The 21614-nt window shown below is 38.9% G+C and overlaps 1 protein-coding gene across 1 annotated transcript in view; it reads right to left on the reverse strand.

Moving 5' to 3' along the window:
* CPB1 (carboxypeptidase B1) overlaps positions 1 to 21369 on the reverse strand; it is a 36947-nt gene extending 15578 nt beyond the window's left edge. Inside the window, exons 1-8 of the mRNA XM_061419145.1 lie at positions 21159 to 21369; positions 20974 to 21049; positions 11500 to 11624; positions 4889 to 4988; positions 4699 to 4800; positions 3751 to 3852; positions 991 to 1101; positions 814 to 904 (exon numbers count right to left, since the gene is read on the reverse strand). Of these exons, the coding sequence (XP_061275129.1) occupies positions 814 to 904; positions 991 to 1101; positions 3751 to 3852; positions 4699 to 4800; positions 4889 to 4988; positions 11500 to 11624; positions 20974 to 21049; positions 21159 to 21229 (778 nt within the window). The 5' untranslated portion in view covers positions 21230 to 21369. The remainder of the gene's footprint in view (positions 1 to 813; positions 905 to 990; positions 1102 to 3750; positions 3853 to 4698; positions 4801 to 4888; positions 4989 to 11499; positions 11625 to 20973; positions 21050 to 21158) is intronic.
* Between the last annotated feature and the right edge of the window lie 245 nt (positions 21370 to 21614).

The raw sequence follows: 21614 nt of genomic DNA on the forward strand, positions 1-21614 counted from the left end.
CCTTGGGACCTTCCACTCAGGGATCAAACCCACATCTCTTGCATCTCCTGCATTGATAGGCAGACTGTTTGCCACGGGTGCCACCTGGGAAACCCTAATGTCCCTCAGTTCAGTTCAGTTCAGTTCAGTCGCTCAGTCGTGTCTGACTCTTTGCGACCCCATGAATTGCAGCACGCCAGGCCTCCCTGTCCATCACCAACTCCCAGAGTTCACTCAAACTCATGTCCATCAAGTCGGTGATACCATCCAGCCATCTCATCCTCTGTTGTCCCTTTCTCCTCCTGCCCCCAATCCCTCCCAGCATCAGAGTCTTTTCCAATGAGTCAGCTCCTCGAATGGGGTGGCCAAAGTACTGGAGTTTCAGCTAATGTCCCTGTGTAGTACTAAACAATGAGATCAGTATAGTATAAGAAAACTAATAAGTAGGGGACAAATACCTATGAGAAGTTTCTGTGTTACTGTAATCATTACTGAGAGTTGAATCACAAAATTATAATTCTATCATATTTATGTTTAAATAATTATTTAATGATGATTTCCTCTAGGTTGTACATCCCACAAATAGTAGGGTTATGTCTGGTTTGTTCAGTCTTATGTTTCCAGCATCTAACACAGCTGGGAACACAATAGAATAGGAAATGCATCTCTATTGACTGAATATATAAACTGGTTATTGTCTGTGCTTTTAGAAACCTGCAAATTGAAAGTATAAAATTTTATAGTTTTTCTTGTTTTTGACACTGTTGTGTTTTCCTGTTATTTTACTTCCTATGCTTTTCACGATGCAAGTGAAATGGTCAGCCTGATACTTACTACACCAACCAGCATCAAAATTTCTGTTGAGGTCTGTGCCAGTGCAACTAGATCCAGCTCTGGTGGAGCGGGTCTTCCTCCACATTCGGTTCTGAAAGTGCAGTGTGTGGTTAGGACAAGTATAACAGAATGGCTAATTTTAATTTTATCAGCCCCTCTTAGTATTGGTTCTTATACCGTGGTCCAGGTGTAGATGTAGCCGTCAATATTGACCACAGGCAAGACATAAAAGTCTAGCTTGTCGAGAAATTCTGTCATGTGGATCTCACGTCCATAGGTCCGAACAGCCTGTGTACAAATTACAAAGCAGAATTTCATGGAAAATGGTATGCATTATGCACTGAAATTTACATAGACTGGACAAATGTTGACTCTGATAACAAAAGTGGTTACCCTTTTTGAGGTAGAGATTATTAATATTGATAAAAAGCAAATAGCAAAGTATTACTAATAGTTTTGATAAAAATCATTTCTGATTCTCTAAGTACTCTATTTTATCCACACATAACTCATTTAGATATTATTTTTATTTTAACTTTTTAAAGATGGACAAAATTGTAATAAAATTAAAGACTTTTAAAGAACATAAATCCTTATTTCCTTTGAAATAGTAATTGCAATAACTTTTTTCCAAAATTAGTAGGATATGAAAGTAAGGCCTATTCCTAGTAAGTAAGGAATGTCTGTGATGGCTTTGCATGTTCCTTATACTATCATCTAAAAATTTGTTTAATTTTGATGAGACTTCTTGAAGATGGTTTCACTAGAGGAAGCGTCTGACATGGAAGAAGAATGAAAAGGCCTCCTCCCACTGTGAAGAGAGATCACTCTGATGGGTTTTGGAGAGGCTCTCACTAAGTCTCCAAATTGCATGATGATGGAAGTCTTCTTCTTACTCCCCTTTCTTGAGAAAGGAGCTCTGTTACGGGTCTAGCTCTTCCTGCTAAGTGATGTGGACATTTACGTATGAATGAAGGAGCTTATATTGATTTATTATATTCTCTTAGTCATAGTTCCTCAGCCCCAGGATCATACCAAATTTACCTTCAGCTCTTCCCTAGGCTTGCTTGAACAGATTTTAAAACATTTAAGGCTTCTATGTAGTAATGGTTTTTAAATACTCTTTGTGGCTCTACACATGTATGTTTATTAAAATAATGATAAAGCATGTGCTTTTTAGGTTGGAGGAGGTATAAAGTATGTTTTGTTGGTGGTCCATGATTGGAGGTAACCAAAGTAATGATGAAAGTTCTTTCTCCTAGAGAGCAGATGGTGAGTGTGCGTGCTAAATTGCTTCAGTTGTGTCTGACTCTTTGCAACCCTATGGACAGTAGTCTTCCAGGCTCCTCTGTCCATGAGATTCTTCAGGCAAGAATACTGGGGTGGGTTGCCATGCCCTCCTCTGGGGGATCTTCCCGACCCAGGGGTTGAACCCATGTCTCTTGCATCTCCAGATTCTTTGCCACTAGTGCCACCTGGGAAGTCCTGTAGATGGTGCAATAACTCACTGAAATGAAATGGTGCCAGTCGGACACATAACATGTCTAGAAACCAAGAACCTAACGAATAGACACAGAAAATGCTTTACACAAAAGAAAGTATATTGTATATAATATTCTTATATTTTTAAAGTACTTCAATATTTTAAATGTAATTTTACTTTTGAGATAATTTTAGAAACTTATAGAAGAGTTGCAAGTACAGGGAGTTCTCATATACCCTTCACCCAGGTTCCCCAAATGTTACCATCTTACATAACCAGGGTACAATGATCAAAGTGAAGGAATTAATAATGGGTACAGTACTATACACTATAGACTTTAATTCAGATTTCACTATTGTTTTTTCCACTAATGTCCTTTTTCTATTGTAGGATCCAATCTAGGCTCCCACATTGTATTTGGTTGTCATATCTCCTTAGTCTCTTCTTATCTGTGACAATTCCTTTGACTTTTCATTATGACTTCGACATTGTTAATGAGTACTACTCTGGGTATTTTACAGAAGGTCCCTCAATTTGAGTTTATTTATTTATTTTTTTAATGATTAGAAGGAGGTTGTGCATTTTGGAAAGAGTACAAAAAAGATGGTTTATCTTCTTAGTACATAATATCAGGGGTTACATGATATTGATTATATCTTGCACTGGTGATGTTACTAGTGTTGTTAACCTGATCACTTGGTTAAGGTAGTCACTGCTAGGTTTCTCTACTGTAAATTTTGCTTGTGTAATATAGTATAATACATTTTTTGGGGAGATGGTTTGATGCTGCAAATAACCTATTTCTCTTTAAACTTTTACCCCATAATTTTTGTATCCATCTGTAGGTTTTCATGACGTATTTATTATTATGGTGTTCTAATGATGGCTTTCTGTTTTGCTTATTTGTACATCCATTAGTTGTAATTCTTCTATAAGAAAGAATTGTTCCTTCCTTTTCTTTCTTGACTGCATTATCTTTTTATATCATTTATGGGCTTATGGATATTTAAAAGGATTTTCACATATATCTTACCTTGACCTTTATAAAGGAGTGAAAAACAGTATCATTTACAGTAGGGGCTTCTATGTGTTATTTTCTTTTATTCTGAAGTATACATTGATTATTATCTAGGAGATAATGGTCAAGTTAGTGGATTACCCATGATCACACTTTTCAATGACCTGTTCACTGTACTTATTACCTGTTAGCCTTTTTCCCAAAGGTGGGTGAGAAAATTAAGATGAGTGAAATTCAAATAAATAGAATTTGCTAACTGTTTTTAAATTTTGCCTTATCAAGTTTTCTAGGTGACCTTTATAGCTTGGAACTTGGACCTATGATTTTTTTTCTGTGCTGCTATTCTCTTTTATTATAGCTAATTTATAAGGGATTGATTGAAATAAAAAAAAATACTTTCTACTTTGCTCTGTCAGTAACCATCCTACATACTGACCTCTCTGACAAACCACTGGCAAAATGCAGGGGAAATCCACTCTCTGGCATGGAAACCGCAGTCCATGAACACGGCAGGCTTATTTGATCCAGGTTTGCCAACCTATTGCAAACAAAAGGAAAAGGAAGGCCCTGATTCATCACATTCAGAGGTTGACATTCACTGCCTGTCTGGGCTTTGGACTCCACTGGTGACACTTGACAACAACAAGATATATATTCCATGATTCAATTAAAACATAATACTTGCACAGTGTGTTCTTGCCTATAGACACAGTGTTTGAGCTGGAGGCTTACATGGCTGTTTGTTATTTTTATTAAGCTTGACAAGCTCATATTTTAAGAAGATGCTTGATTACTCTGTTTAATTGTACTCACATGGAGGTTATTTTCTATTGCTATTATTAGGTGACATGACCAAGACAACGGATAAGTAATTAGAAGTAATCATGATTGTTGCTAATATTGTAAGTTTTTTTTTTCTTTTCTCCCACTTATTCCTTGTCTTTTTATTTTCTTCATTAGAATTGCATGATAAAAATGGCATTAGAGGACAACAGTAACAAATTGTTGATATGCTGTGTAAAGTTGTCTGATAGACATGAAGTTTATGAACCTCTTTAGCAAATGGATTTGCAAACAACATCTGGGAGAGGAGAATTTCATCAAGGTAGATGATCATTTACATTGCTTACAGGAATGTGGCTAAATTTATAGGACTTCTCCTATTTTATTGCATTTTTTCCTTTTGGATAAATCAAAATAATGATTTAAAAATTCACACATGATAAAAGAATCTGGGTACTCTGTTTGATTCCCTGAGGGATTTAGGCAGAGAAAGAATTATAACAATGTTTGAGATGAACATGTCTGTGAAACAGATGTTACTGTTAGAATTCATTGATTTAAAGTGCTCAGACATGGCAAGGTTATAGTTAAAAAGGATTACCTTGAGGAGGTATATAGTGTTTCCTAAAAATGTAGTTCCGATGGCACTGCGAGAGATGAGGTCTGGATTTTCACTGGCGACTTGTTCAGTCCATGCCTCTATCTACCAAATGGAACCATTGATGGATTAACGTGACATTCTCAGTTCAGTTCTCAAGGCAATGTCTGTCTAAATCACATGTACTTCATACCGTTTCCCAATTGTTGTACTTCTCGTAACTGTGTCCAGTAGTGCGGACTCTGCTATCAAACTGAGCCTCCAGCATGGATCTCAGGTTGCTTATCAATACCCTGTAATAAACCAGAGGAAGCGCTCCTGTGAACATAAGCATGTTTCCCAGTGAACATGTGCAACAACCCAGAGTCTCTACTCGTCAGATGTGTCCTCTGATTATGCTCTTCAGCTTGAGCTCCTTGTCTCAGAAAGTGAGTAAATCATTGAGAAGGGTACCAGAGAGTATGAGTAAGGCAGGCTCTTCTTTGGCCCAAACTTGTTTGGCTGTCCTTGAACCTTAAATTTGAAAAATGATTTCCTTGGTATCTGGGGCACTCTGGGTCAGGGCCTTGGGCTGCCACACAAAAGCATGCCCTCAAGCCTACCTATGGTCTTTCTTGCTCAAGACTTCCCTTGTTTTAGCACTGAAAGTCCCATGTCCCAGTAACCTATTCATTCCCAGGAAAATTGGGACATCCAGTCACCTGAGGCCTTTTTTTAGATTTTGAGAAAAATACCTCAATGGGTGAAAATTCAGAAATATTAATAAGCTTATAAAGATTTATTAGACAAAAGAACACTGAGTTTAAAGTACTAGCTTCCGCTTGTCTTTCTTTTGGCGTGTTTAAAGTAATCTAAGAGTGGTCCTGTAGCAAGGTAATATGAAAATTGCTGACAGAAGTTTTGAGGCCTGCTATTTCCTAAAAATGATTATTCAGGTAGAAGTGTGTATTATGAGGCGGGGTGAAGGTGTGGGTATGTATGACTTTGACTTTGTAGCTTCTGAGTGGAAAGTGTATTTCGAAGGGACACAATTTTATGAGCATTAATGTCCTTGGTCATAGCAATGTAAACATTATGGGCAGTAGCTAGCTTGCAGAAACTTCTATTGTCCACAGTCAAGCCTTGAAGTGTTTTTATCTGACACACGGAGAATTGTAGCCGCACATCAAAAGTCTTCTCCTCTGACTGCCCCAAGGGCATTCTGATGAAGTATGTCAGGGACATTCTCTGAACCTCCCTCCTGGCCTCTCCTTCATTTGGTTAACTTGGGCATGAACTTGCATCTGTTTATGGAAAAATGCAGTAAATCAATACTCAATGGTATTCATTTCCTAGCAAGAAGGAAACGGTCATAAGGTCTTAACTCTCTTAAGTAGTATTAAAAAAAATAAAATGGAAAAGGAGAAGAGTTTAAAATTTATTCTGTGGAAAGAAAATTTCCCAGTAAGCACAGCTGTCAGTACTTTGTTAGTGTATTCATTTCTACGGCTGCTGTTAGTTAGCACAAACTAAGTGGCTTAAAACAATATGAATGTATTATTTTATGGTTTAAGTCCAGCACAGGTCTCGCTGGGGTAAAAATCAATGTGTCCACAGGGATATGCTCCTTTCTGGACGCTGCAGGGGAGAATCTGATTCCTTGCCCTTTATAGCTTCTAGAAGCTGCCCACATTCCTTGGTTGTTTGCCCTGCTCTATCTTCAAAGCCAGAAACAGCAGCTCAAGTCCTTCTCATGTTTCATCACTCTGACCTCCTCTTCTGCCTCTCTCTTCCTCTTGTAAGGACCCTGTGATTACTTTGGGCTCATCTAGAATGCTGCATTGTATGCTGTGCTCAGTGGCTCAGTCTTGCCTGACTCTTGCGACTCCTAGCCTACCAGGAGTCTGTAGGACTGCAGCCTACCAGGCTCCTCTGTCTATGGGATTTTCCAGGCAAGAATACTGACTGGAGTAGGTTGCCACTTCCTGTTCTAAGGGATCCTCCCCACCCAGGGATCGAATCTGTGTCTCCTGCATTGGCAGGTGAATTCTTTACTACAATGCCAGCTGGGAATCCTATTTATTTAGAATAATCTACCTATTTTAAGTTCAGCTGCTTAGCAGCCTTAATTCCATAGCAACCTTAATTCCATCTACATTCTTAACTTTTCTTTGCCATTAACGTAACACATTCAGATGTTCTAGAGATTGGAATGTAGTCTTTTTCATGGGGTGGGGGGGGGGAGTCATTCTGCCTGTTATGGTTAGGAACAATGATTATAATAAGTGTTATAATTAGTTAAGTTAATTATAACACCCAGTTGGATTGTTAGGAAATAGGGTAGAATTAGAAAGAATCTAAAGTTAGAAATCAAAAGATCAGGGTCATGGTTTTGCCTCATATGTAGATTGGTTTCGGCAAAGTCATATAATCTCTGGGCCTTTCTTTTATAATTTTTATAGTGGGGTATTTGGTTAGCTGGTATTCAGTGTCCTTTTCAGTTCTAAAATGCAATAACCTGACTCAAATTCATAGGTCTTGGTCATTTATATAGATTTTTTCAAGGTTTATGAAAAAAAGTTAAACTATAGTAAAGTTGCCAGTTATGGGCTTCCCTGGTGACTCATACCGTAAAGAATCTGCCTGCAATGCAGGAGACCCAGGTTTGATCCCTGGGTTGGGAGGATCCCCTGGAGAAGGGAATGGCTACCTATTCCAGTATTCTTGCCAGGAGAATTCCATGGACAGAGGAGCCTGGCAAGTTACAGTCCATGGGGTCACAAAGAGTCAGACATGACTGAGCGACTAACACTTTCACTTTTTCACTTCACCATCTTTATAAACTCCAGGGAAGCAAGCGTCTAGAATAGAGATGGTTTAGGAAAATAATTTTCAAATGTAACTAAAAACTAAAAACAAGCAAAGCCAAAGCAAGCAAAACAAAAACCTTGAAAACTAAAAATCAGTAGGCAGAAACCTTTACGAAAACAGCTATATTCCAAGATCATCAATTTGAAAGAACAAATCCTGCCTGGTAAGTATAAGCTTCTCTAACAGAATGGCAAAACTAAAAATACAAGAGGAAATGGTCATTGACATCCACTTTCCCTTTATCAAGATTTTCCATTTTCAGTGAACAAGTAAAATAATCGCCTAGGTCACATGGCTTCTTAATGGGTGCCCAGAGAAAAGAAATCATAAATTAATTGCTCCCAGCCTCAGGACATTCAATAGATGTTTGTATCTAAGACCATAACCATGGTGATTTCTGACCTACCATGAACCAGCTCTAAATGGAGTAGGAAGTAGGGTTTCCACAGCATGTTGCAATATCTTTACTTTTTCATCCAATCTTCAGATTCAAATTATTTGGGAGAATAAGTGACTACCAGGAGGTTGGTGTTTTGTTTGGTACTAAAAGGAGACATTCTGTTAGAGTTATTATTATGTTAAATATTAAACATTTTCATCAATAATCAAAACAAAGAAGCATAATAAAACCAATTAGATTTAAGGTGACACCCAAGAGTAAAAGTGTCCTCCAGTAACTTACAAAAGACTTTCAGAATGAGGTTGAAATGTGGTGCTGAATTTTGCCTGAAGGTAGGGGATTGACCTTAAATGAGCCCTTCCAGCCCTATGATTATTTGATTTTATTAGATCTAGGATAAAGCACTACTTTAGCTATATTACAAAATATTATTACTAAATAATGAGCTTCTATTCCAGGAGATTAAAACAATGCCTCTTAATGTAACAGGGACTGCATTACAGCTCCAAAGCACAGAGGCATGTACACTATTTTGTACTTTTGTATGTTTCTTTTGTAGCGCTATCCAACTTCTTTTTTTTTTTTTTTTAAGTAGGCATGCAAATTAGATAACAGACTCCCAACAAAGCAAGAAACACAATGTCTGAGAAGGAGAGAAATGGCAGTTTTCTCCCCCTTTTAGATTCCTGAAAATGGAGTATTTGGTCACTTCCCAGAATACACACCCATTGCCACTGAAGAACATTACTGTGTACACATTGTTATCCAAGGACACTTTACTATTCAGATCTGCAATATGCAGAAAAATGTTACAGATAGAGAGCAACAATCAGTCTCTTCCTGGATTGGGTAGGACACAAACCCACCACAAGTTTCTGTCAATGTTCAGAAATGAGATTTACACCATCCAATTCTTAGTCTTTGTGTACCTAGGGTACAACATAAGCATTTAAAAATATAGTTATTTTTCTTGGTGCACACATTTTGAATTTTTTCCCATGGTAATTCAGAATCTGATTAAAACTACCAACTGACCCAAGTCTTGGTGAAGAGAGCTAGAATCACTGAAAAATCTGAAAAGCTGTTTTGGTGAAACGTGTGCAGTAAATGGTTCCTGTTACATAGAAAGTGAAAGTGTTAGTCGCTCAATTGTGCCTGACTCTTTGTGACCCCATGGACTGTAGCCAGCCAGGCTCCTCTGTCCATGGGATTCTCCAGGCTAGAGTGCTGGAGTGGGTTGCCATTCCCTTTTACAGAGGATCTTCTCGACCCAGGGATTGAACCTGGGTCTCCTACACTGCAGGCAGATTCTTTATTGTTTGAGCCACCGGGGAAGCCCGTTATATGGAAAAACTGCAAATTCTTGCTGGCAGGAAACCATCTAAATACACATTAGCTACCATATAAGGTAATAATGGGATGCCCAGGGACTGCTTGCAGCCCTGGCAAAGATAATGCTGGTGTGCTTCTACAGGATTTCTAGGGACTTATTATTACTTAATATTTAGAAAATTATAAGCCACTAATGTGCTAAGCAAAAGTTAACAAGATCTTAGTCCTCAGGGAACATCCTGTGTTCTACATGAGACAGCATTCATACACAGTTCCCCAAAAGTTTACCTGGTCTAAAAGTGCATGAATTTTCTACCTGCAAAAAAGAGACTGATACGTGATTAGAAGCTGTTCTACCACTTTGTAATCTGAGTAGAATAAGGACATCAATTCAAGCCACTAGGGTTAGCTTTGGAGAAGGCAATGGCGCCCGACTCCAGTACTTTTGCCTGGAAAATCCCATGGACGGAGGAGCCTGGTAGGCTGCAGTTCATGGGGTCGCTAGAGTCTGACACGACTGAGCGACTTCACTTTCACTTTTCACTTTCATGCATTGGAGAAGGAAATGGCAACCCACTCCAGTGTTCTTGCCTGGAGAATCCCAGGGACGGGAAGCCTGGTTGGCTGCCATCTATGGGGTCGCAGAGTCGGACACGACTGAAGCGACGCAGCAGCAGCAGGGTTAGCTTATGGTCGCTGATCTTCCTTTTGTTTTTCTTGAAGGCTTTTAAAGAAACTGTCATCTTTTTGAATATTATTGAAGGCTCCTAAAGGCTAGAATTTTAGAAGTCCTTCCTAGTGTAATGAAAAGAGCAAAATATCACAGACATGAATCTCAATCACATTTCAAAACTTACTGTGTTATATCTTCCTTTTAAAAAGATAGTCAATTTTTACGGTCACATTTTGACACTTCCCTCAGGCCAAAGCAGATAGCTCAGCTGTGTGAAGTATGATGATAGGGTTAAACAAAACAGTTTCTATTGACCTTTAAAAAATGTATAAGTCCCTTTTTATATAGTAGTACAAATAGTAAAATAACAGCATTCACAGCGATAACAATGTCAGTTAAAATTTATTTATATATTGTTTAGTTTCATCTTCACAACAGCCCTTTGAAAGTGGTATTATATTTATCTTCACTTCATGAAAATACGATTCTAAGGATCCTTTCTTTATAAAGACAAAGAAACTGAAGCTTAGAAAGGTTAAGCAAATTATCTAATGTCACACAGCCAGGAAGTTGCAGACTCAGGATTTCAGTCTTGTGTATTTTTTTCCCGAAGCATTTACTTGTTACATTATGCTTCACCACTTCTCCTGATGGAGGTGAAAATTTTACAGGTGATAATTTTGATATCTTTACTGGCATAAATACTAGTATATATTTTTAAGATGTAAATAATAATAGAAAATTTTTGTTAAAATTATGTAGGTCTGTTTCTCAAAATGTAATGGAGACTTGTGCTTGTGGTTGGGGATTGTTGGGTAAATATTTGGTGGTTCAGAACTGGAGCTGGAGACTGTCTCTTTCCTCCTTGCTGACCCACTCTTTGGAGGAAAAACTCTGCTTTAGACTAAAGACTAAAGTTGAATTTTTCTACTTTAGTCATTTAGTTTAGTTATTTCCACCTTCCCTCAAATGAAGAGGGAGGGAAGTTCTAAGTCTAAGCATCAAGTCTGTTCTCTGCCTAGAGTGTCATTTTTTTCCTTGTCTTGTCTGGCTAACTCATCAGTCTTTTAATTATCAGCTGAAGGCTCCTTTCCTAGTGTGGCCCTCTGTGATCCTTCAGCTTTATCTATTCCCCTGCATCTCTAGCTCTTCACTCTTCTTGACATGTATTAAAGGTATTTTCCTCTGAAGGGGGTGAGTCCTATCTTTTTCCCCAGCCTTTATTATATGATAGATTGGCGCTCACTATCTATTTGTTGGCTCAACAGATGGACAACTGCCTTCACTTAGGAGAACATTGAAAACTAGGATCAGGTCAAATATCTGGCTAAAAATTTGGGATTCTAGAGCCAAGCCTGTTTTTATTAGAGCAATAACTCAACACGAAGTCTCTCAGGCCTAATGTCATAAGACTTGAAATTCAGGTCCAGCTCTGCTGTGACCTTTGTGTGGGGCCCTGAGGAGGCCATTGTCTTGGTCTTATTGTTGTCTCCCTGGGGTGAGAGCATACATGACAGAGAGTTTTCATAACCATAAAACATAAGCTTACTCATATCGTAGTCCGTTCTGCCCCAGAAAGTCTTCCACAGCGACAGTATCTTCTGCTTTAACACGGAAGTCCACTGTACTGTGAGGTTTGACTTGTGTGACCGAATCTGGTTTCCAGAAATCCATCTGAACAAGGAATAAGACATATTGTATTGGACACCAATAATTCAATGGGTGAATCACCACTAGTGAGCACACTACCCCAGTGGATTATTATGAATCAAATTATCCATGAAATCTCTTATAAATATCACCTTTATTTGAGTGGACAAAAGTTGGGACCAAGTAGTTGGATGTCAATAAAAGTGTTTACACACACATACATACATAGCATTAATTGTCAACAAGCATGAAGAGGGTACGATTATCTCCCATAATGGTAGTTACTTGCAGTATTCTATAACTGCTCTTTTCTCTTTATTGATTTTCTAGAACAGTTGCTTATTGGTGATAGCAGTGTTTGTGGTAATGGATATATGTGATAAATGAATGATGCTGAATTACCTGGAGCCCAAAATTTAATAGAAATGAAGCTTTCCCTTTTACTTTTTAATGAATTCATTTTATGAGTTTCTCTTGGGACTCAGTGCCATACAGATCACATTAATGTGGGAACTAGAGCATCCCTGACCTATGGAGGATCCATCAGGGAGGAAAATTGTAACTTTCCACAGTGGTCATCTTGGCACCACGGACAGAAACAAGATAGTCTCAAGAATCCAATAGTGTGCTGACATTTTAATTTGTTCAATTATTTGTCAATAATAACTGAGGACCTACTATGTGACAGATTTTATTTTCTTGGGCTCCAAAAGCACTGTGGATGGTGACTGCAGCCATGAAATTAAAAGATGCTTGCTCCTTGGAAGAAAAGCTATGACCAACCTAGACAGCATAATAAAAAGCAGAGATATTACACAAAGGTCCGTATAGTCAAAGCTATGGTTTTTCCAGTAGTCATACACGGATATGAGAGTTGGACTATAAAGTTCAGTTCAGTTCAGTGGCTCAGTCATGTCTGACTCAATAGAAGACCCCATGGACTGCAGCACGCCAGGCCTCCCTGTCCATCACCAACTCCCGGAATTTACTCAAACGCATGTCCATTGAGTCGGTGATGCCATCCAGCCTTCTCATCCTCTGTTGTCCCCTTCTTCTCCCGCCTTCAATCTTTCCCAGCATCAGGGTGTTTTCCAAGGAGTCAGTTCTTCACATCAGGTGGCCAAAGTATTGGAGTTTCAGCTTCAACATCAGTCCTTCCAATGAATATTCAGGACTAATTTCCTTTAGGATGGACAGTTTGGATCTCCTTGCAGTCCAAGGGACTCTCAAGAGTCTTCTCCAACACCACAGTTCAAAAGAATCAATTCTTTGGCTCTCAGCTTTCTTTACAGTCCAATTCTCACATCCTTACATGACTACTGGAAAAACCATAGCCTTTCCTTGACTAGACGAACTTTTGTTGGCAAGTAATGTCTCTTCTTTTTAATATGCTTTCTAGGTTGGTCATAACTTTCCTTCCAAGGAGTAAGCGTCTTTTAATTTCATGGCTGCAATCACCGTCTGCAGTGATTTTAGAGCCCCCCAAAATAAAGCCAGCCACTGTTTCCATATCTATTTGCCATGAAGTGATGGGACTAGATGCCATGATCTTAGGTTTCTGAATGTTGAGCTTTAAGCCAACTTTTTCACTCTCCTCTTTCACTTTCATCAAGAGACTCTTTAGTTCTTCACTTTCTGCCATAAGTGTGGTGTCATCTGCATATCTGAGGTTATTGATATTTCTCCTGGAAATCTGAATGGAGAAGGGAATGGCAAACCACTTTAGAATTCTTGCCTTGAGAACCCCATGAACAGTATAAAGAAGGCTGAGCACCAAAGAACTGAATCTTTTGAACTGTGGTGTTGGAGAAGACTCTTGAGAGTCCCTTGGACTGCAAGGAGATCCAGCCTATCTATCCTAAAGGAAATCAGTCCTGAATATTCGTTGGAAGGAGTGATGGTGAAGCTGAAGCTCCAATATTTTGGCCACCTGATGCAAAGAACTGACTCATTGGAAAAGACTCTGATGCTGGGAAAGATTGAAGGCAGGAGGAGAAGGGGATGAGAGAGAATGAGATGGTTGGATGGTATCACTGACCCAGTGGACATGAGTTTGGGCAAACTCTAGGAAGTAGTGAAGGACAGGAAAGTCTGATGTGCTGCTGTCCATGGGGTCGCAAAGAGTCAGACATGACTGAGTGACTGGAGAACATCAATAAAAACAACTATGTGCCAGGCTCTGCACCTGAGACTAGGAACACACACATGAGCAATTCAAACATGGGGAGATTTTAGAGGCAATTATGCACAAAGGTAGGATGACATATTTGATAATTCTGATGTTTTTCTTTGTGGATGTGTGGTTTCCAATCTCCTTTTTACCTTGGGAAAATATTAACCACGGACATCCTGCCTCTAACAGGTCTCTGATTTTCTGTTCTTTCCTTGAGCTGAATAAAGGCCTAGAAGCCTAAGGTGACCCTGACATTGGGTCATTCTCTGCTCTTTGTCTCCCCAGTACCTGTTCAGATATTTATGAGCTAATCTCAGGCTAGAGATGTGGCAGGTGGTGATATTTAGGATTGTTGCTTTGGAACTTGGGAGTTTGGGCAGACTTAGAGGTTGTTAAATAGAAACTGATGATGTAAGATATTAAGATGACTCAATTTTAGATATGCCTGTGGAGAACCCAGTTGCCTATCTCCTGTCCTGGTAGTTTTCCAGCTACTGCAGATGTCTAGAGGATGCTGAATCATGAGTCAGGGTCATAGGGAATGTCAGCACAGTGGGAGGTGGGACATTAGGATTACACAGGAGGGATTTCGGAAGAAAGAGAGTGAGTGTGGTTGTCATTAAGTTGCTGAAAGGAAAGAGTATTGATAATTTGATAAGGATTGGCTACAGAATGTTATGAGAAGATAAAGATGAGAGGTTAAAAGATAGTGAAGGAAGGATAAAAGCTTATCATGATAAAGATAGAGAAAGCAAGAGCTGGTGATGAATTCTAGTTAGCCAGGACTATAGAAAGAAGGGCCATGAAGACAAGCACGTTATAGGAGAAGTTTTTAGAAGTTCACTCTGGGGCTTCTCTGGAGAATGAGAATCCTCCTGCCAATTCAGGAAACAGGGGGTTCGATCCCTGATCCTCAAAGTTCCCCCATGCCCCAGGGCAACTAAGCTCATGCACCACAACTACTGAGCCTGTGCTCTAGAACCCAGGAACCTCAACTACTGAGCTCATGAGCCACAATTAGTGAAGCGCATGTGCCCTAGAGCCTGTGCTTGTCAGCAAGAGAAGCCACTGCAATAAGAAACTCGTGCACTGCAACTAGAGAGTAGCCCCGACTAAACGCGACTAGAGAAAGCCCCTGCAGCAATGAAGACCCAATACAGCCAAAATAAAAAAATAAACACTACCAAAAAGTTAACTGTGAACGTGTGTTCTTCATAAATATCTGTCATTCCATGGTGGGATGGAAGAGGGAGGTGTTTCTTGGTTACAGACACAGAGGTTTAGAATTGGTAAAGAACATAAAGTTGTCCAAGCACATGTAGGCAATTAGACAGTGCCCTACTCGTACAACCCTGGGATCTTTTAGTGTTGCTCAGGAGACTCTTCACTGCCAAGATCTACATATCTGTGCTTGAAAGCTCTCCCAGAACTGGAAAAGGCCTAACAGCTCACAGCAGGCAGGAGCTGCCAAAGAAGCACTTTCCAGAGAATTGCTTAATCAATGACCCTAGAAAGTAAGTGTCTAAATATTCCAATTCTCTCATTTCTCAGGTGGGATAATTTTGAAGTGTGTGGTTTGCACCCTTTCCTATAGTTTCTCTGTAGGATGAAGCTCTACTCATCCTCTATGCTAGCTGACTTTGTAGTGTCCCTTCTGTTGGCTGCTCTCCCTTCTCTGCATCACTCCTCACTTCTCTACCCAGGCTCCCTATACTTTCCAAGTGAAATCTGCCATTGAATCTTTGTCTAAGGATCTGGTCTGGAAGAACCTATATTAAGATGTTAGCTTTCAACCTAGCGTAGCACAACATCCTTGGTGATGGTTCTAATACAATCTTGAATATGTCTAGTACTGCTTCAGAACAGCCTAATTGCCTTATAGATAGTTTTCTTTTTGGTATTAAATTGAAAGTTGCCTTTCCTAATCTTTTAACCTCTTGTCCATCTGTCTTGGCTCTGCCAAACATTGGTGTGTGTATATATATAGGATGGATGTGAGAGTTGGACTGTGAAGAAAGCTGAGCACTGAAGAATTGATGCTTTAGAACTGTGGTGTTGGAGAAGACTCTTGAGAGTCCCTTGGACTGCAAGGAGATCCAACCAGTCCATCCTAAAGGAGATCGGTCCTGGGTGTTCTTTGGAAGGAATGATGCTAAAGCTGAAACTCCAGTCCTTTGGCCATCTCATGCGAAGAGTTGACTGATTGGAAAATACTCTGATGCTGGGAAGGATTGGGAGCAGAAGGAGAAGGGGATGACAGAGGATGAGATGGCTGGATGGCATCACCAACTTGATGGATGTGAGTCTGAGTGAACTCCGGGAGTTAGTGATGGACAGGGAGGCCTGGCGTGCTGCAATTCATGGGGTCGCAAAGAGTCGGACACAACTGAGTGACAGAACTGAACTGAACTGATACATACACACATATATAAAAAAATATATATGTATTACAAATGGGATAGAGAAATCTCATAAACATGTTTGACAAAGTACTTGCTGACCCAACCTGAGGTCCCTTAAAACCTTCAGTTTGGTAAGGAGAAAATTGGTCAGCAAACATACTGACATCCAACACTAAGGAGTCCTATAAATATGATGGAGACTTACTAACCTGGGCTTAGTAACCAGTGCTTCTTAAGAGACATGGAGTCAAAAATCAGGAAGATCATAGCCCCAAAGATGTTTTTAATGCATTAAGTATGGTTACAAATGGAGAAGGCAATGGCACCCCACTCCAGTACTCTTGCCTGGGAAATCCCATGGGCGCAGGAGCCTGGTAGGCTGCAGTCCATGGGGTCGCAAAGAGTCAGACACGACTGAGCGACTTCACTTTCACTTTTCACTTTCATGCATTGGAGAAGGAAATGGCAACCCACTCCAGTGTCCTTGCCTGGAGAATCCCAGGGATGGGGGAGCCTGGTGGGCTGCCGTCTATGGGGTCACACAGAGTCGGACACAACTGAAGCGACTTAGCTTAGCAGCATGGTTACAAATAATAAACTTAAAACATTAGCATGAAGAGACCTGGGCTTAGTAACCAGTGCTTCTTAAGAGACACTGAGCCAAAAATCAGGAAGATTATAGCCCCAAAGATGTTTATAATGCATTAAGTATGGTTACAAATAATAAACTTAAAACATTAGCACAAAGATATATATATATATATGTTTCAATAATTACCAACACTTTGTGAGTGAGATCTATGTTTATAATATGGAGGCAGAGCAAAATATATGATCTGAACTGTGGGGAATTGAATTATAAGTTAAGGAGTTGCCACTAGTGGCAAAGAATCCACCTGCCAATGCAGGAGACACAAAAGACACAGGTTTGATCCCTGGGTTGGGAAGATCCCCTGGAGTGGGAAATGGTAACCCATTCCAGTATTCTTGCCTGAAAAATTCCGTGGGCAGAGTAGTCTGATGGGCTGCAGTCTGTGGGGCCACAAACAGTCAGACATGGCTGAGCAACTGAGCACATACACACACACAGATACACAGATTGAGGTTATAAATTTATAAATCTGCGTATCTGAGTAACAAAGAACCATAAAGAATATTTGTTGGAAGATAAAGGAATAACTTTAAGTGATAGCACTGTGAGAATGTCAACTAAACCATCCATCTGGCTAATAACCAAAGAGTCTGTCCTAAAATGTGATACAAAACCAGTGCAAAAGCAAGATAAAGTAGTGTATTCACCCTAAATTCTTTTGGGAATAAGAAGGACATGCAAACAAATTAATAATTATGTTGGAGAATTTCTATTCTTCACATATTTACACATAGTTGTTTCTTCACATTGTGTTTGACTGTAAATTCAGCATAGGATTAATTCTTCATTTATCTTGATGGAATTTTCCTTTCTTGTTGGAAGAGGCGATAACTTCTACTCTAGGTCTAGTTCCAGACAGTGGGGAGGAACTTACAAGTATAATAGGAGTGATGGAACATTAGAAGACCGTAACAATGTTACTTTGGTTGTGTACCTGAAGCTAGAAAAACAGAATTCAGGAAAAAGTATAGAGAGAAGGGGATAGGTTTTGTGGTGAATGCCTCTCATAAAGAAACAAGGAAGTAAAATAAAACCTTTATTATACAATTAAATATGAAAAGAGGGAGGCTACTAAAGTCCAGTGTGGTCACAGGTCTCTTCAATACATTCAACTTTTAAAAGGACATGTTCAAAAGCTGGGAGGAAGGACACATGGCCAAGGATGAATACAAAGACTAGATGCCCTTGTAATGATTTTATCAGGAAGGCTACAGTCCAGAATATGCTATACTTGCAAGATTACTAAGAAGAGTAAAACCTTTTTTTCAATCATATTGAAAATAGAATGAATAAAGAAGAAACATGCTGTCTCTTGGAGCTAAAGCATAATGTTTGCAGCTGAAGAGATGAAGTAACCTTTTTTAACTCTTGTGTGGCTTTTGTCTTTTCTAAGGAGTTACACTATCTCTTATTTTTTCCTACTTCTAAAGATGAAATTACCCTAAGTAAATAATTTTTCACATGTTAGGATTTTAGCAGAAATACTTTCTGTGGAAAGAGAACTTTGAGGCTCAGGGTAGATAAGGAGAGAAGGGATTATACTGGTCATGTAAATTACATTCAGAATCCTGGATCTCATGGTGCTCATAATAACATACACATAGTTTTTACTATGTAAATTCTTTCCAAGTGTTTTACTTATATTAGTTCTTTTAAATCTCACTAAATTCTGTAAGGTAGATGCTCTTATTCTCCTTATTTGACACATGACGTGGTTGAGACCCAGAGAGGCATCCAAGGTCCAGCTAGCAAGTGGTAGAGTCAGGAATTGAACCCAGGAAATCTGAGTCCAGATTCTCTGCTCTTGACTACTAGAAAATACTGTATTTTAGGTAACTAAAAAGGCAGAGGATGTGACTGCAAACTTTTTCTCAGCAATCTTAGAGGAATCGGAGCTTGACAGGATTGCTGAAAAGTGGAGGGGGCATGTCTTGGATTTCATCAACAAGAAGACAGGTGAATCTCAGAAGCAGGATCTCCCAGGGCCCAGCATGGATAGTAGCAAAGTTAACTGGAAGCAGATGGGTTGTGAATGCTCAGAAAAGGGAGCCGTGATCCTTGGGAGCCAGCACGGTGTACAGCAAGAGTAAGTCAAGCCCAATTAACTTCATGTGATGATTGAAAGAAAACACTAGCCTGCCACAGTGCTGAATCGGGATCTTAGCAAAATGTTTGACCAAGTCTCTATATTTACATTCTTCTTTGTAAGCTGGAAAGCACAGTGTTAGCTGTAGGTAACACCACAGTAACATGGATAGGAGAGAAAACTCATCTGAGATGTGTTGATTTATCAGTCACTTTCAGTCCTTACTTAACACTGCATCTGGCATACTGGAGACTCTTGATAAATAGATATTAAAAGAATGAATCATGGAAGATGCCTCTAATTCTGTACTGATCCTTTACTTAATATTTTTACTCTATCCATGACAAAGGTAAAAGTTAAGAAGACAGGTTTATCAAGCTTGCTGGTGATGTGAAGTTAGGGCAAATTATTTCCCTGAGTGAATTCATTTTTAAAACTGTCTCAGTATGCAATAAAGATAATTTTTAGCAGACTAAATATATAATAAAATCCTGCATTTAGGTTAAAACATCAATTAGGCAAGTATAGAAGGAAGAATACCTTGCTTCATGTGAGAGGGTGATGCATGTGAGAAAAAAATACCCTGATAGCTTTGATCGGAATTAGGTTTACTATAAGCTAAGAGCTTTCTAACTGTTCAAGCTGTAAAAAGAATTTTATACCCCATTAGTAAGTGTCTGCTTTACAAATGAAAGCAGACAGTGGCCCCACACTATGTATTAATCAGAGTACACCTGGAGGTCCATTGTCCATTCTGAGAGCTACATTAAAAAAAAATGAAATATAGACAGAAAGATTAAGCTATGTCCAGAAGTGACCAGAATGACCAAGAGTCTGTAAACCCGTGCTAAGAGTATTGATAAATCTCAGAAGTGAGACAGTGTTTGACTCAGCTAGGTCCAGTGGGTCATGGTTAAGGTAGTTTTCAGCTCAGTGTAATGGTTTGAATGGTTTGTAAGGCAAATGCTACTTGGAAAAAGAAGTATTCCTACTATCCTTGGAAGTACTCAAACAGGTTTTATTAGGGCTAGCAACCAGAGATGCTATTTCTACCAAAAAAGTTCAAATTTAAGTGAAAGCCTGCAATAGATGACTTTAAATTCTCTTTCAGATCTAACTTTCTGAATCTGTTTCAGTTTGTGACACTCTCTACCTTTTTTCCCCCTCCACATCTTAAAAGCTAAAAAGATAACTATAGAAAGATAATGGATGGATAGATAGATAGATACTTAGGAGCTGATAGAATGTTTTGGTTTTTATATTAATGAAAAGACAGCATTGGATCAAGTAAACTATTAATGGTCTACAATAGCTCCCTGCCACTTTTATATATATATATATATATATACACACACACACATATATATACACTAATATATATATACATAGACTAATACATATATATATACACACACATACACTTATATATTATATAAAATTTAAAATATCAGTTTTAATCCCATAATACAGTAAATAAAAAAGTAGCCTAGAGATTTTGGTTTCTTAATAGTAAAATAAAAATCACACATGACTTTTTATCATTTTTACCCCCTTCAAGTCCTATCATTAAGAGGGCCTGAATCAAGGTCATGAAAACTCAAGCTGTTTGATTTGGAATGAAAGAAAATCAAAGAGAACAGATGATACATGGGATGTGGAAATGACTTTCAAGTTGGACCAAAGCCCAGTTTTTCTGTAATATCCAAGTTGATCATTTTTCTCTTTTGACTTAGAAGGGAAGTTGCTATACATAAGATGTTCTTTGACCTTTGCAACAATTTTGACTCATCCAGTTGTCATGCTCAGGCAGCTCTTTAAAAAGTTACCCTAGATTTATAATACTGTAGGGCTTATGGCAATCGAATTTAGGCAGACAAAGATGGCATGGTGGCACTAAATGTTTTTCAAGTTTTTATTTCTTGCTACAAAAGTGTGGTAGTTAATATTTCATGTCATTTTTCCCTTAATGGAATCACAGTGCAATCTTAAGATTTTAAAAAATAATCTAAGATTTTTAAAATATTGTTATAGGAAACCTATAAGCATAGATTGGCATTTACCTGCCTGGTGCTGGCCAACTCATGGAGTAAGCTGATGTGATTTTCATCTTCAACATGGACACGGAACACCTTGTCACTGAACAATGAGATACAGAAGAAGAAGAGAACATTTAAAATTGGGTAATGTGTTCAAATTTTTTGGTTAACAAGGAAGGACTTGCTAATTTAAGCCATAGGCTACTTACCCTTCAAAGTGCTCACCAGAATGATGAGCAGATGCTAGGGTCACGGTCACGAGAATCAGGAACGCCAACATTGTGCCTGACTAGGTCTTTTAGGTAGGTTTCACCTGCTTTTATAATCCGGGGTGTTCTCTGTGTTCTGATTGCAAATAGGCACTGTCAGATCTTGATTAATGGTTTTCCTAGTATGGTTGCCTTGGTAGCTGTGTAAAGTCTAGAATTCTATTTCTCCCAACACCTGTGGAAACAGAGCAAATAATATGAACTCAGCCTATCTAATTTGGATGTCAGACCTTGAATATCTGGAGGAAAGGAGCTTTTTACTTTTTTTTTTATAAAATACTATTTTAATTTTATTATTTCTGAATACATGGGGTCTTTGTTGCTGTGTGCAGGCTTTCTCTAGTTGCAGCGAGTTGGGGCTACTCTCTTGCTGTGGAGCACGGGATGTAGGCACTC

This window comes from Bos javanicus, chromosome 1 (assembly GCF_032452875.1).
Source record: "Bos javanicus breed banteng chromosome 1, ARS-OSU_banteng_1.0, whole genome shotgun sequence".
Lineage (NCBI taxonomy): Eukaryota > Metazoa > Chordata > Mammalia > Artiodactyla > Bovidae > Bos > Bos javanicus.